Source organism: Carettochelys insculpta, chromosome 10 (assembly GCF_033958435.1).
Source record: "Carettochelys insculpta isolate YL-2023 chromosome 10, ASM3395843v1, whole genome shotgun sequence".
Lineage (NCBI taxonomy): Eukaryota > Metazoa > Chordata > Testudines > Carettochelyidae > Carettochelys > Carettochelys insculpta.
In genome coordinates, this window is record NC_134146.1 from 11,619,262 (window position 1) to 11,631,870 (window position 12,609).

General features: G+C 43.3%; 1 protein-coding gene across 6 annotated transcripts in view; it reads right to left on the reverse strand.

Moving 5' to 3' along the window:
• CAB39 (calcium binding protein 39) overlaps nucleotides 1–12,609 on the reverse strand; it is a 75,044-nt gene that overhangs the window by 33,415 nt on the left and 29,020 nt on the right. For all 6 annotated transcript variants that reach the window (XM_075004362.1, XM_075004364.1, XM_075004363.1 and 3 more), the window contains one exon: nucleotides 9,871–10,027. In XM_075004362.1, the coding sequence (XP_074860463.1) occupies nucleotides 9,871–9,984 (114 nt within the window). In that variant the 5' untranslated portion in view covers nucleotides 9,985–10,027. The remainder of the gene's footprint in view (nucleotides 1–9,870; nucleotides 10,028–12,609) is intronic.

Consider the following 12,609-nt stretch of genomic DNA (forward strand, 5'->3'; position numbering starts at 1 on the left):
CCTCACTTCAGCCTCACCATCGTATCACCTCCATGACAGCCCTCCTTCTGCTGGACGCACATGGCTGCCTGGCGTAAGCTCCCCATCCACTGCCACGGATGGGTTAGTCCTGGGGGCCAGTCTGGGGCTGAGAGGGGATAAGCCTGGAGATGGGGGTCACAGCTTGGGGATGGAGTGAAGATTTGGGGGTTGAGGGCTGAGACAGGGGATCAATGGGGTTAGATCCTGGGAATGGGGTTCTGCAAAATTCTTTCAAGTTTAAAAGGGTTCTGTAGCCAAATAAAACTGGGAAACACTGAGGCAGAGTGTTACCTGATCATAAGGACTCAAGCATAAACAGTAAAACTGTATACCATAAAGCTCTAATGGGGCCCCACTGTGACAAAACCACTGTTAAAAAATAAGACCCCATGGCATGAAGACAGGTGAGAGCTGTTACATCTCCCAATTAACTCTGAATTGTGGAATGGGAGGAGTACATTTCTCACAGTCCTTTGCACATTCAGAAATGTCTTCAGGAAAAATCATGCTCTTGAGGAGGTCTTTTGAAGGGTTAACATACAGAGGCAAGCTGCAGGGGAAAGGAGAAGCTGCACTAACACCCAATTAATTTTTGATGGTAGTTTGTATGACTATTAAAGATCAACTACTTAGTATTGATCTAAACACAATGAAAGACCGACCCAACAGGGCTCAAGGAAGAGGTCTATTATGGTATAATGGAATTTCTCTTAATACAACATCAAGACAGCTTTATAGTGTAAACTAAATATCTACACTAGAGTGCCAGGTAAATAAAATTAGGATAAAGATATTAATACAAAGAAAAGGAACTGCCATCCGCAAAAGTACTGGCAAGATCTTCCTATGTAACAAAGGGCTGCACATATTACAACATTCATGGCTTTGTGCTTTGAATAAGGAGGCCAAAATGTGAATTCAACCATACAAACTAGAAGAAGTCAAATGAACAGTATGAAACATCTGTCATTTTTCTCAGAATAATCTAGGAGCACTCTTCTAAATAAATGTATACAAAGAGTAAGCAGAGAGTTGTGCTTAATCTTCCCAACATTTTTATCTACGGTTCAAACATTTGGGAATCTGTGGTATAAATAACTCAAACTAATATATAAATAAAGGGAAACAAAAACTTAAACATGCTCACTTCAATAAACCATGGCAAATTATGAATTCATATCAGAATAAGCTTTCAATAAGACTTTCAGTGTCCTCCCTCTCAATCTAGGTTCATGCGTTTCCAACGTTGTTTAACGCAGGCCTACAAAACACTTAAGATTTTTCCCCACAGTTAAGCAATGCAAGTCCCAAATGCTGGTTGACCCTCTCTAGTCTGACATCCCTGGGAGCTGACTAGGGTCATAAGAGAGAATTTGCTGGACGACAGAAGTTCAGGATTGTCTATCACATTCCCAACACTTTCACTGCTTACTAGGCCGTTAGAAAACAAAGCAGCAGAAATGTAGCACTTTAACAAAATGATTTATTTGGTGACAGATCTGCTTTCTTGGGACAGACCCACTTCTTCAGATCAATTTCATTTCCAATAGAGACTAACATTTATAATTACTGAGGCCCAAAAAAAAAAATTGCAATAACAATTGAAAAATCAAATAGCATTGAAGGAAGGAGTTGAGAGGTGGAGGGACATTAATTGTACTGCTTGAGATAATTACAAGCCTCAAGGGAAGGGAAGCAGTCCTTGTAATGCATGAATGAGGTAGCTGATGTCTCTTTTCAGACCATGTGTTAATGTGTCGAATTTGAATATGTACTCTAAATCACAAATCTCTTGCTCTTATCTGTTAGAAGACATTTAGTTAAATTACAGCTAAATAACAGCACAGAATACAAAGCCAGAACTGATGGTGGCAAACAAATTTTATGGGACCTTGGGAAACTTCGCCACACCCACGGTAAGTGGTCATCTGGTTAAATATCTTCACGTTGAATTACGGATGCTGGGTGACAAGACAGTGCTGGGACTAGAGAGGTTCAGTCTGTATTCTGTCTTCTGACAGTGGCCAATGCCAGATGTCCCAGCACAGGTGATCCATCCCCAGTCACCCATTCCCAGTTTCTGACAGAGGCTAGGGACACAGTATCTTCCCAGCCTAGCTAATAGTCACTGAAGGACCTATCCTCCATGAAATTATCTAGTTCTTTTTTGAACCCAGTTATAGTCTTGGCCTTCACAACATTTTCTGCAAGGAATTCCACAGGTGAACTGCGTTGTGTGAAGTAGTACTTATTTTTGTTTTATACCTGCTACCTATTAATGTTATTTGGTATTCCCCTTCCATCAGTTCTTGTGTTTTGGGATAACTCTAATTACTTACTCCACACCAGTCATGATTGTATAATCATCTGTCATATTGCCCCTTAGTCATCACTTTTCCAAAGGTGAAGAGCCCTAGTTGTCTTAATCTCTCCTCATATGCCAGTCCATACCTCTAATCTTTATTTTTGCCCTTTTCTGAACCTTTTCCAATACCAATACATATATATATTTTTTAAATGAGGTGGTGGTCACATTTGCATGCAAAATTCACGATGTAGATGTATCGTGGATTTATATAGTAAGGTATCTAACAAATATTCTCCTGTTTGTTACCTATCCCACCCTTAATGATTCCCAACATTGTTTAGTTTTTTGACTGCCACTACAGTGGATGTTTTCAGAGAACTATCTGCAATGACTTCAAGATCTCCCTCAAGTGGTAACAGCTAATTTAGTCCCCATTGTGTTTGAGAGAGAGAGCGAGAGCGAGAGATAAGATTATGTTTTCCAATATGCACTACTTTGCATTTACCAATCCCGAATTTCATCTGCCATTTTGCTGCCCAGTGACTGACTTTTGTGCAATCCTTTTGACACTCTTCACTGTCTGCTTTAGACTTAATTCTCTTGAGCAATTTTGTATCTTCTGCAAAATTTTCCACCACATCGTTTACCTCTGTCTTCAGATCATTTATGAATATGTTGAATAGGATTGGTCCCAGTATGGACACCAGGACAACAATTAATACTCTCTCCATTTTGAAAACTGGCCATTTATTCTTAACTTCTCTTTCCTATCTTTTAATCATTTACCGGTCCATGAGAGTGTCTTCCATCCTATCCTATGACAGCTTACTTTGCTTAAGAGTCTTTGGTGAGGGAACTTGTCAAAGGTTTTCTGGAAATCAAAGTACAATGGATCCTTGATGTGAGCTTGTTGGCTCCCCCTCAAATAATTCTGTTAGATTGGTCAAACATAATTTGCTTTACAAAAATCACGATGGTTCCTCCCAAATAAGATGTGTTCATCAACAGGTCTGACAATTCTATTCTTTACTATATTTTCAACCAATTTGCCCCAGTACTGAAGTTAGATATATTGGCCTGTAACTCCCATGGTGACCTCTAGAACCCTTTTAAAAAAATTGGCATCTCGTTAGCTATTCCACAGTTATTTAATACAGAAGCTGTTTTAAATTATAAGTTACAAGCCGCAGTTAGTCGTTCTTCAATTTCACACTGGAGTTCTTTCAGAATATAATCTGCTCCTGGTGACTTATTACTTTTTAAGTTTACCAATTTCTTACCCAAAGTCCTTTACTGCCACCTCAATCTGGGATAGTTCTTCAGATTTGTCACCTTGTGATGGGGTTCAGGGGTCCCCCTGCACTGCACCCCGTCCGCTGGCAGGAGAGACTCTCACTCAGCAGGCACAACAGCAGGTTTATTAGGCAACAGATGTCCAGTTTCTCACAGAAGCAACAGCATAGCCGCCAGAGACAGTCCTTCCAACCTGTCCTGGGGGGAAGACCCCGAGGGGTGTCCCTCTGGGGTGTAGCTTTCCCCCTCCTCAGGCTGGCTGCCTTCCAGCTCTCCCTTTTCCTCGCCTCTAACTGCCGCCCCCGATTCAAAACCCAGCCCAGCTCCTCCCTGCTCTTTGTTTAGGCAGAGGTGTTATCTGCCAGTTGTAGCCCTAGGGTCATCCTTAGCCACTGGGAGCTGCTGCTTGCCTCGGACATCCAGCCTGACTCACACATGCACCCCCCCCACTCCATCACACACCTAAACAGAACGGCTCTGGTTTGGGACTCTGTCTTCAGCCATGAACATTGATGCAAAGGATTCATTTATTTTCTCTTCAATGGCCTTCTCAACTTTGCGTGCTCCTTTAGCATCTCGATTGTCCAGTGGTCCCCTGTGCCTTAGCAGGCTTCCTGCTTGTGATGTACAGTAAACCCTTGCTATAATGGACTAATGGGGGGTAAGGCTGTCTGCTACTCACGAAAGTCTGTTATATGCAAGGTTTACTGCCCACCTACCCCTGCCAGGCTCCCCCAGACTCAGCTCCCCCACCCTCAAAATAAAATCCTGCCCACGCACTGGAGCTGCTGCCAATGGAGGAGCTGTGGCGCCCGCAGCAAAACTTGGAGGGGCTGCTGCCATGTATGCATGGTGGCTCTGGCAGAGGAGGTGGCAGCTCCTCTAGGTTACACCAGCAGTAAGTCTTGACATTTTGCAGGGGAAGTGGGGAGGAAGATGATTTTATGCACCCCGGTGGACTCTGGGAACGATGAGGGGAGGGATATCCATTGTTCCTGAAGTCTGCTACAATCAGGGTCCATACAAAGAGGGTTTACTGTACTTAAATTTGCTTTTGCTATTAAATTTTTGGACTTTTGGTTAGCAACGTTATTCAACGTTATTCAATTTGTTTGGCCTCCCTAATTATACTTTTACACTTCATTTACGATAGTTTATGCTCCTTTCTATTTTCCCCACAAGACTCTAGCTTCCACTTTTTAAATGATGCCTTTTTAGCTCTGCTGCTTTTACTTTGTTATATAGCCAAGGTGGCAATTTTTTGGTTCTCTTACTACATTTAATTTGGTGTATACATTTAAGTTGAGCCTTTTTTATGGTGTCTTTGAAAAGTTTCCAAGCAGCTCTCAGGGGTTTTATTTTTGGTGTTTTTCCTGTCACAGGGACGTTGAATTTCATTATATTATGGTCACTATTCATTATATTATGGTCACTATTTCTAAGCAGTCCAGCTACATTCACATCTTAGGCCAGATTCTGTGCTCGATTTAGGACTAAATCCATAATCAGCTGCTCCAAGTAGTCTCATAAGACATGAACTTTATCTCTGCATCCTGTCCTGAGACGACAAAAACGCAGTCACTATGGGGATACCTAAATTTCACCATTATTTAGATTTTTATTTTAATAGCCTCTCTAATGTCCCTTAGCATTTCAGTCACTAAGGTCATCATCCTGGTCTGAGACTGGGTAATATATCCCTACTGCTATATTCTCAGCATTAGAACATGGAATTAGTATTGTGGCAGACCACAAACAGCACACTTCACCACCACTGGACAAGAAGCATAATCACAGAACAACAGAAATGGAGGGGTTCTTCAAGAGGTCATTGAGCCCAGGCCTCTGCACTCACAGCAGGACCACGGACCATCTTGATTACCCGCAACAGAGGTTTACGTAACCTGCTCTTAAATATCTCAAATGATGGAGATTCTATAACCTACTTAGACAATGTATTTCAGTATTTCCTACTTAGACAATGTATTTCCTTCCTGGCAGGAAAATTTCCCTAATGTCCAGTCTAAATATCCCTTAATGCAATCTAAACCTATTGCTTCTGGTCCTACCCTTAGAGATTAGAGGAAATTTTTTATCCCCTTCTAATCCTTTTAACAACTTTTAGGTACTTGAAAACTGTTATGTGCCCCTCAGTCTACTGTCTTCCAAACTAAACAAACAATTCTTTCAATTGTTCCTCATAGGCCATGTTTTCTAGACCTTTAATCATTTTTGTTGGTCTTCTCATGGACCTTCTCCAATTTCTCCATCTCTTTCTTGAAAAGTGGTAACCAGAACTGGACACAATACTCCAGCTGGAACCTAATCAGCACAGAGGAGAGTGGAAGAGTTACTTCCATTATCTTGTTTATGAAATATCTGTTAATTCTGAAATGCATTATGTTTGCTTATTTTGCAACAAATGTCACACTGTAGATTCATATTTAGCCTGTGGTCCACTAGGACCCCTAGATCCCTTTCTACAGTACTCCATCTTAGACAGTCACTTCCCATTTTGTGTGTGTGAAATGTATTTTCTCTTAAGTGGAGTATTTTGCATTTGTCCTTACTGAACTTCATCATATTTACTTCAAGCCATTCTCAAGTTTGTCCAGATAACTTTGAATTATAACCCCATCATTCAAAGCACTTGCAAACCTTCCCAGAATGCTAAAGTGTGGCTTGAGGTAAAATATTGGGACGAAGATGTCCTGTTTCATGTGGAAGTGCAGCACTACCTTTAGGAGTAAGTCTGGATGCAGTCAAAGCTGTACCTTGTCTTTACAGAAAACCAAAGGTGAGCTCTGATGTTAGGGCCCTAAGCTCAGATACCCTTCTGGCAGAAATAACTGCTATTAGGAATGTTACCTCAGAAAGGCTGAGCAGGGTGTATGTGGACAATAGTTCAAATGGAGATCCTATCAGCCTGAAGAGGACTAGGTTGAGGTCCCCGTGGGACTAGCTGGCAGACCCGAGTGTAAAGTCTACCAAGGCCCTTTAAGAATCAGCTAACTATAGGGTTTACAAACAGCAAGCACCTGTGTGCACCTGGGAGGAAAGCTGACATGACAGCTAGACGGACTCTTTTGAAGGAGACTGATGGACCTTGGTGGCTGAGATGGAGAAAGTAACTCCAAAATCAAGGACACCAAGGAGAGTACTGGGGATGGGTTGTGTTGCACTGACCAGACTGAGAATCCCTTCCACTTGGAAACCTTCTGTGAGGGCCACATATGTTGCCAATTGCCAAACAGGACGTGCCTAACCTAGTCTAAGCACAAAAGCTCTGCCAGGTTCAGCCATGGAGCTTCCATTCCATGAGGTATAGGGACTCCTGTGACTGTGATCCTGTACTAAAAAGGTCCATGAAGATTGGTAGGGTGATCAGGGCTTCCATGGACATAGCCAGGAGAGATGTGTACTAAAGCTTTAAGAGGATTTTGTGGACAAGCAGTATGGGCAGAAAGGCCACGGGGAAGTAGTCTCCTGTACGCATCTGCACTGGAATCTGGGCTATGGTTCTGGAGGATCACTTCCTGATGTGTTGTGTGACAAACAAGTTGATGTGGGGAAAGGCCTGCCTTTGGATGACAAACTGTGACCTCTGGGTGCAGGTACCACTCATGGCCATTAAACAACCTGCAGATATGGTCCACTAGCTAATTCTGCACACACAGGAGGTATGAAGCTTGCAGAAGCATTGAATGTTCTATACAGAAGTCCCACAGTACAAAAGCTTCTTGACGCCACAGAAGCATGCATCCATTTGTTGGTAACATTTGTGTTGTACTGTCCATCATACGAGATATGTCCTGTCAGCTGAGTCTAGAAGGCCTGGCATGCAAGGCAAACTTCCCTCAGCTCTATAGACATGACCTCAATAGGTGCATCAGTTGCTTCTAGTGACATCTGGAGGGATGCCCAGGAAATCAGTCACCCTTCCTCAACCAAAGCCAAAAATGCAGCACATGAGTCCAAAGGAAGCAGTTCATTGAATCTAGCCACTGCTGAGCAATTTTACAGAAGTACCTAATCACAATGAGCAGTTGAAGGCCACCTGTCAGACTTCTGGTCTGAACACATCTAAATGCTTGTTCTCTCTGTTTTTGGAGTAAAGTTCCTGACAACCTCGTCTGTCTGATTGGCAGAGTCCACTACAAGAGAGTTAGGCTGTAGGTAAGTACTCATAGAATCATGAGAATAAAGCAGACGCTTGTTGCACTTGGCAGTAAGCTGCAATGAAGGCAGGACCTGTCATATCCATAACTGTATTAATTAGTGGCATTGCAATTCTAGACATGTCGGAGGGAGCTACGATATTTTGTTTAGGGTTGGCCTCATCAACTACTTCCTCCACTGTCATGCCCAGCCCGTGGGTGACCTGATGTAACAAGTGTTGCAGTACACAGGAGTCTTCCAGGACTGTGGCTACTGAAGACCCAGACAAGGTCTCCTCTGGGGAAGAAGAGGAGGAGGCTGTTCCCTCCTATCTCCACCAAAAGGATCACTTGCCTCTGGTAGCAAGCCAAGAGGCTCTAAGGCAGTGCCAGGAATGGTGAAGCTACTGGTTCCAATGAAGGCACGCTGGATAGAACCTGCATCTCTTGTGGAGCTCTAGGTTCAATTTTCAACTGAATCTGTCCCACAGCCAAAGCCAGTACTGGCAGTACATCTGTTCCCAACAACAAAGCCAGAGCTGTGAACATCTCTGGTGTCTATATGGTCAAAGCTGATGATGCCTCCTGTAGCTGGGGGCAGCAACTGAGCCCACAGTTTAAATGCACGTGCCAGAATAAATGTAGCAGAAGCCACCAAAACCTGCCCCGGAGCAAGACCCCTTGCTTCTGCAGTGGGGTTGATGTGAGGCCCAAGGTATCCAAATGGGCCACTGTGTGGAGTTCTGCCAGCGTCAGGCCCCCTATATGGAACAGGGCCATCTATGGTGCTACGAAAGTGATACAAGTCTGACTCATAATAGGAAGATCAGAGTGGGAGCTGCTCCTTTTGAGGCAGGCAGGCAATCAGCTATGGTCCATGGATGGTGGGTCTGCAACGGACCACTGCTGAAAGTACAGTGATCAGTGTGTTGTCATTGCTAGTTTCCCTTTGGACTGCACAGGACTGCAGCATCTTGCCTAGGAGGAGAGAACAGTGCCATGAGGTGCATCAAGTCTTGTGCTGCAAGGAAAGTCTCTGGTATGGATGCAAGCAGCAAGCACTCAAGGTCCTGTTGTCAGCAGCTGGCTTGGACTTGACTGCCTTGCCTCAATGAAACCTAAGTTCAAGTTTTAGAGCTGTTGCCCTTCTGAAACGCCACTAACTGCTGACCTCTCATTTTTGTAGGGATGGGAAAATTGACTTTTGTACAATTTTTTCTTCTTGAGCACCAGCAACTGAGACTGTTGCTAAGTTCAGAATACCCCCGAGAGGCTGCGTGCCAGTGCTGCTCCCTGCTGAGTCCCTCCTTTGGTGCTGCATCTTTCGATTCTAGTGCTAAGGCACACCTAATGGAGAAGGATGTGGTACTGGGTGCTTGGACTCTGGTACCAGAATCTGACTGTTCCCAGGGTGCTACTTCTATAAGGAGAATCTTAAGCCACTGCTCTTTCCTTAATTGTCCTGGGTCAGAATTCTTGGCAAATCTTGCAGCATTCTTTCTGGTGACCCTTTACCCAGGCACCTCAAGCAGGAGGACACGGGATCACTTTTCAACATTTTTCTGGTGCACAACTGACAATTCTAAAGCCCAGGTAACAAGGTAGGCCCCAGAAAACTGTAGGCAAAAAAACCATGGGGGAACCCCCGTAACGGAAATTTACATAACTACTAATACTAAAACGTCTCTCTTATGGCTAACTATGCACAAAGAGTTGTCAGAACTGGTAATCCACTTGCAAAAGTGAGACACAAGCAAAGGGAAGTTTCATCTACTGTCACCAGCAGTAAGAAGGAAATGAGGAGGGGCTGGTTTGCAGGACTCTCTATTAGGTACCATTCCCAGTGGCACCCAGGCCAACCTTCTGGTTAGCTGCTAAGGGCAAAATCCTCCTGCGCATGATTGGAATGAATAAGAACAAGCACTCAGAGAGGACTATACAACTTTTCTTCATCTCTAGTGTGGGAAGGGAGATAAAATATTTTCTATTTAGTTCACATATAATCTGGAAATTATGGTTTCCCTCCCCCAACTGAAGTTTAATATTTCACCAGGAAAAGAGTCACCCCAATAAAAAGTATCATAAACATACCTTTTCTGCCTTTTTGTCAGAGATATCTTGCTTTTCTAGAACAGCCATACTCTCCTTCAGATTCTTCACTATATCTGCAGGAGATTTGTGCGACTTGCCGAAGGGGAATGGCATTATTGCAAGCTATAAAGGTTGCCTTCTGTAGCTCCTGCTTCACCTGGAAATAGAAAATAAAAGAATATCAAAGTTGGAAGGAGAGTGTCAACAGTAACAGCAAGCAAAGACAGAAAGCATTAAAAAGGCATAAGTACAGTATGCAGTGTAATTCAGTTAAACTATAACACAAAACCATCTCTAAGTTGTAGACTGTGCCTACACTACAAAAATATCTTCAAAGTTGATTACTTTGAAGTGCAACGTCGAACTAGAGTGTCTACCCATGCCCTACTTCAAAACTTATACTTCGAAGTAGGGTGCTACTCCATTCCTGGGAATGGAGTAAGGACTTCAAAGTTGGGCTCCCTACTTCAAAGTTAACTTCGAAGTAAGGGAAAAATGTATGTAGACTCTCCACGGGCTATTTCAATGTAGTGCCTAACTTCGAAGTTAGTTCCTTGTGTAGATGTACCCATACACTATTTTAAGATGAGTTTCTAATTTTCTAAAACTTTCAACAAAAACCAAAACTATCACAGTGAAATCATTACCTTATGTTTCACACAGAAATTAATTATACCTAGCACATGGTTACCCAAACTGGGGGGCATGCCCCCGCAGGGAGGCACGCATGAGGCAACACTGCCCCCGTTTTCATTTCCCCTACTCCAAGAAAGAGCCGACCTTTGCTTCCAGCTCTCAACCACTGCTATTATGTGGGCAACCTGGCGCAGCTACTATAAAGCAGGCTACTGGCAAAGACCCAGGTGGAGCTACATGCCTTCTGCAAAGGAATGTGGGTTGGGGGGGGAGGATGGGGTTAGATGGGGGGCTGGAAAGGGAGGGAGATGGGGTAGGAGCAGGAGGTTGGTGGTGCCTGGCTTTGGGGGACGGGAGGGGCTCGGGTGGGTGGCTTGTGTGGTTCAGGTGGGCAGCTGGTCCTGGCTTGGGCTGGCAGGCATGTGGCTGGCTCCAGCTTGGGCTGGCTAGTGGGCAAACAGCTGGCTCCAGCAGCTGGTGGGTGGGTGGGGTGGGCAGCTCTGACAGGGATCAAACAGGTGCGTGGCTGGTGTGGGCAGCTCTGGCGGCTGGCATGGGGATCACGCAGCTGGCCAGCTGGGGCTACACAAGGCACCTGCAAGGTGGGGGCTGTGCCATTAGCCTGGACAGTCCATAGTCGGCCTCCGGGCTGGGATGGGGCCAGCATGGATCAAGGTCCAGCAGGCGGTAAGGGGGCCCCGGGGTTGGGGGGGCACTAAGGCTCTAGCGGTTTGCGCTCAACTCAGAGCGGGGCGGCACAGCTTTACTGAGTCTGCTATCCACTACTTTCCAGACAACATTTCTGTCAACCCCATTCATAAATTAGTAAGCAATCCACTCAATGTTGATGTCAATACACTGTTAGAAGTATTCAAGAACAAGCACTCGAAATCAAATATGATTCAAGTGCAAAAGAATTTCAAAAACTCAAGCTTGGAGAAATTTTGGATAAAATACTTCCCAATGTACTTGAAAGTTGGGGAAGTGCTATGTATCATTCTTCCATTTTTCTCAATATATCACTGTGAAAAAAGCTTTTCAAGTTTACTCACATTAAAAACAAAAAAAAAATTGACTGGATGTCAAAAACAATTTGGGTCACCTGCTTTCATCTTTCAAACCTAGGATTTCCCAAAAAACGCATCATCCTTCACATTAAATTCATTTTGTTTCTGTTGTTTCTGATGTTAAATTACATTTTTATTACATTTTTGGGCCAAGAAAAACTATCCATGCTTATTTTTAATTTTAAATAAAACTTTTATATCAAGTTTTTGTGTTTATTTTAAATTATGAATTGAATTTTTTGTTAAGTGGGGGTTGGATGATGATAAAAGAGATGTGTCGGGGGGGGGTCATCTCAAAAATGCAAATGGGAGTGTGATGCCGAAAAGTTACGGAACCACTGACCTAGAACATCAAAATCAGTACCACACAATGGCATAATTGAAAGACACATGCTAGCAGGATAAAAATATTCAGTATTCTAATTTCTGTTGGGAAAAAAGATCAACTTACAATTGGATTTGTCCTGGATTACTGTTGTTGAATACTGAAACTTATTTTCAAATACATAGGTGGCTTCTGGTAACAATTTTATTTCCAGTACAAAGTGACATACTCTGACAATCACATTAACAGAGACAGCTCTTTTGAAGATGAGGTGGGCCCTCTCTATTATATTAGTACACATTCCAAGGGATAGTTAGCACTTACATTCAATATATTAATACCTTTATATAAATTAAATAGAATCATAGAATGCCAGAAGTGGAAGGGACCTTGAGAGGTTCCCTGGACTCACGGCAGGAACAAGCATCAACCTAGATCATCCTTGATCATTATTTTTATCTAACCTGCTCTTAAATGTCTCAAATGTTGGAGATTCCACAACCTCCTTAGGCAATTTATTCCAGTGCTTAACCACCCTGACACATTGGAAATTTTTTTCCTAATGTCTAATCTAAATCTCCCTTGATGCAATTAAGCCCATTGCTTCTTGTCCTACTGTTAGAGACTAAGAAGAATATTTTTCATTCCTCCTCCTTGTAACAAAAACCTTTAGATACCTGACAGTTATTTCCTCTGTCTCCTCTTTTCCAC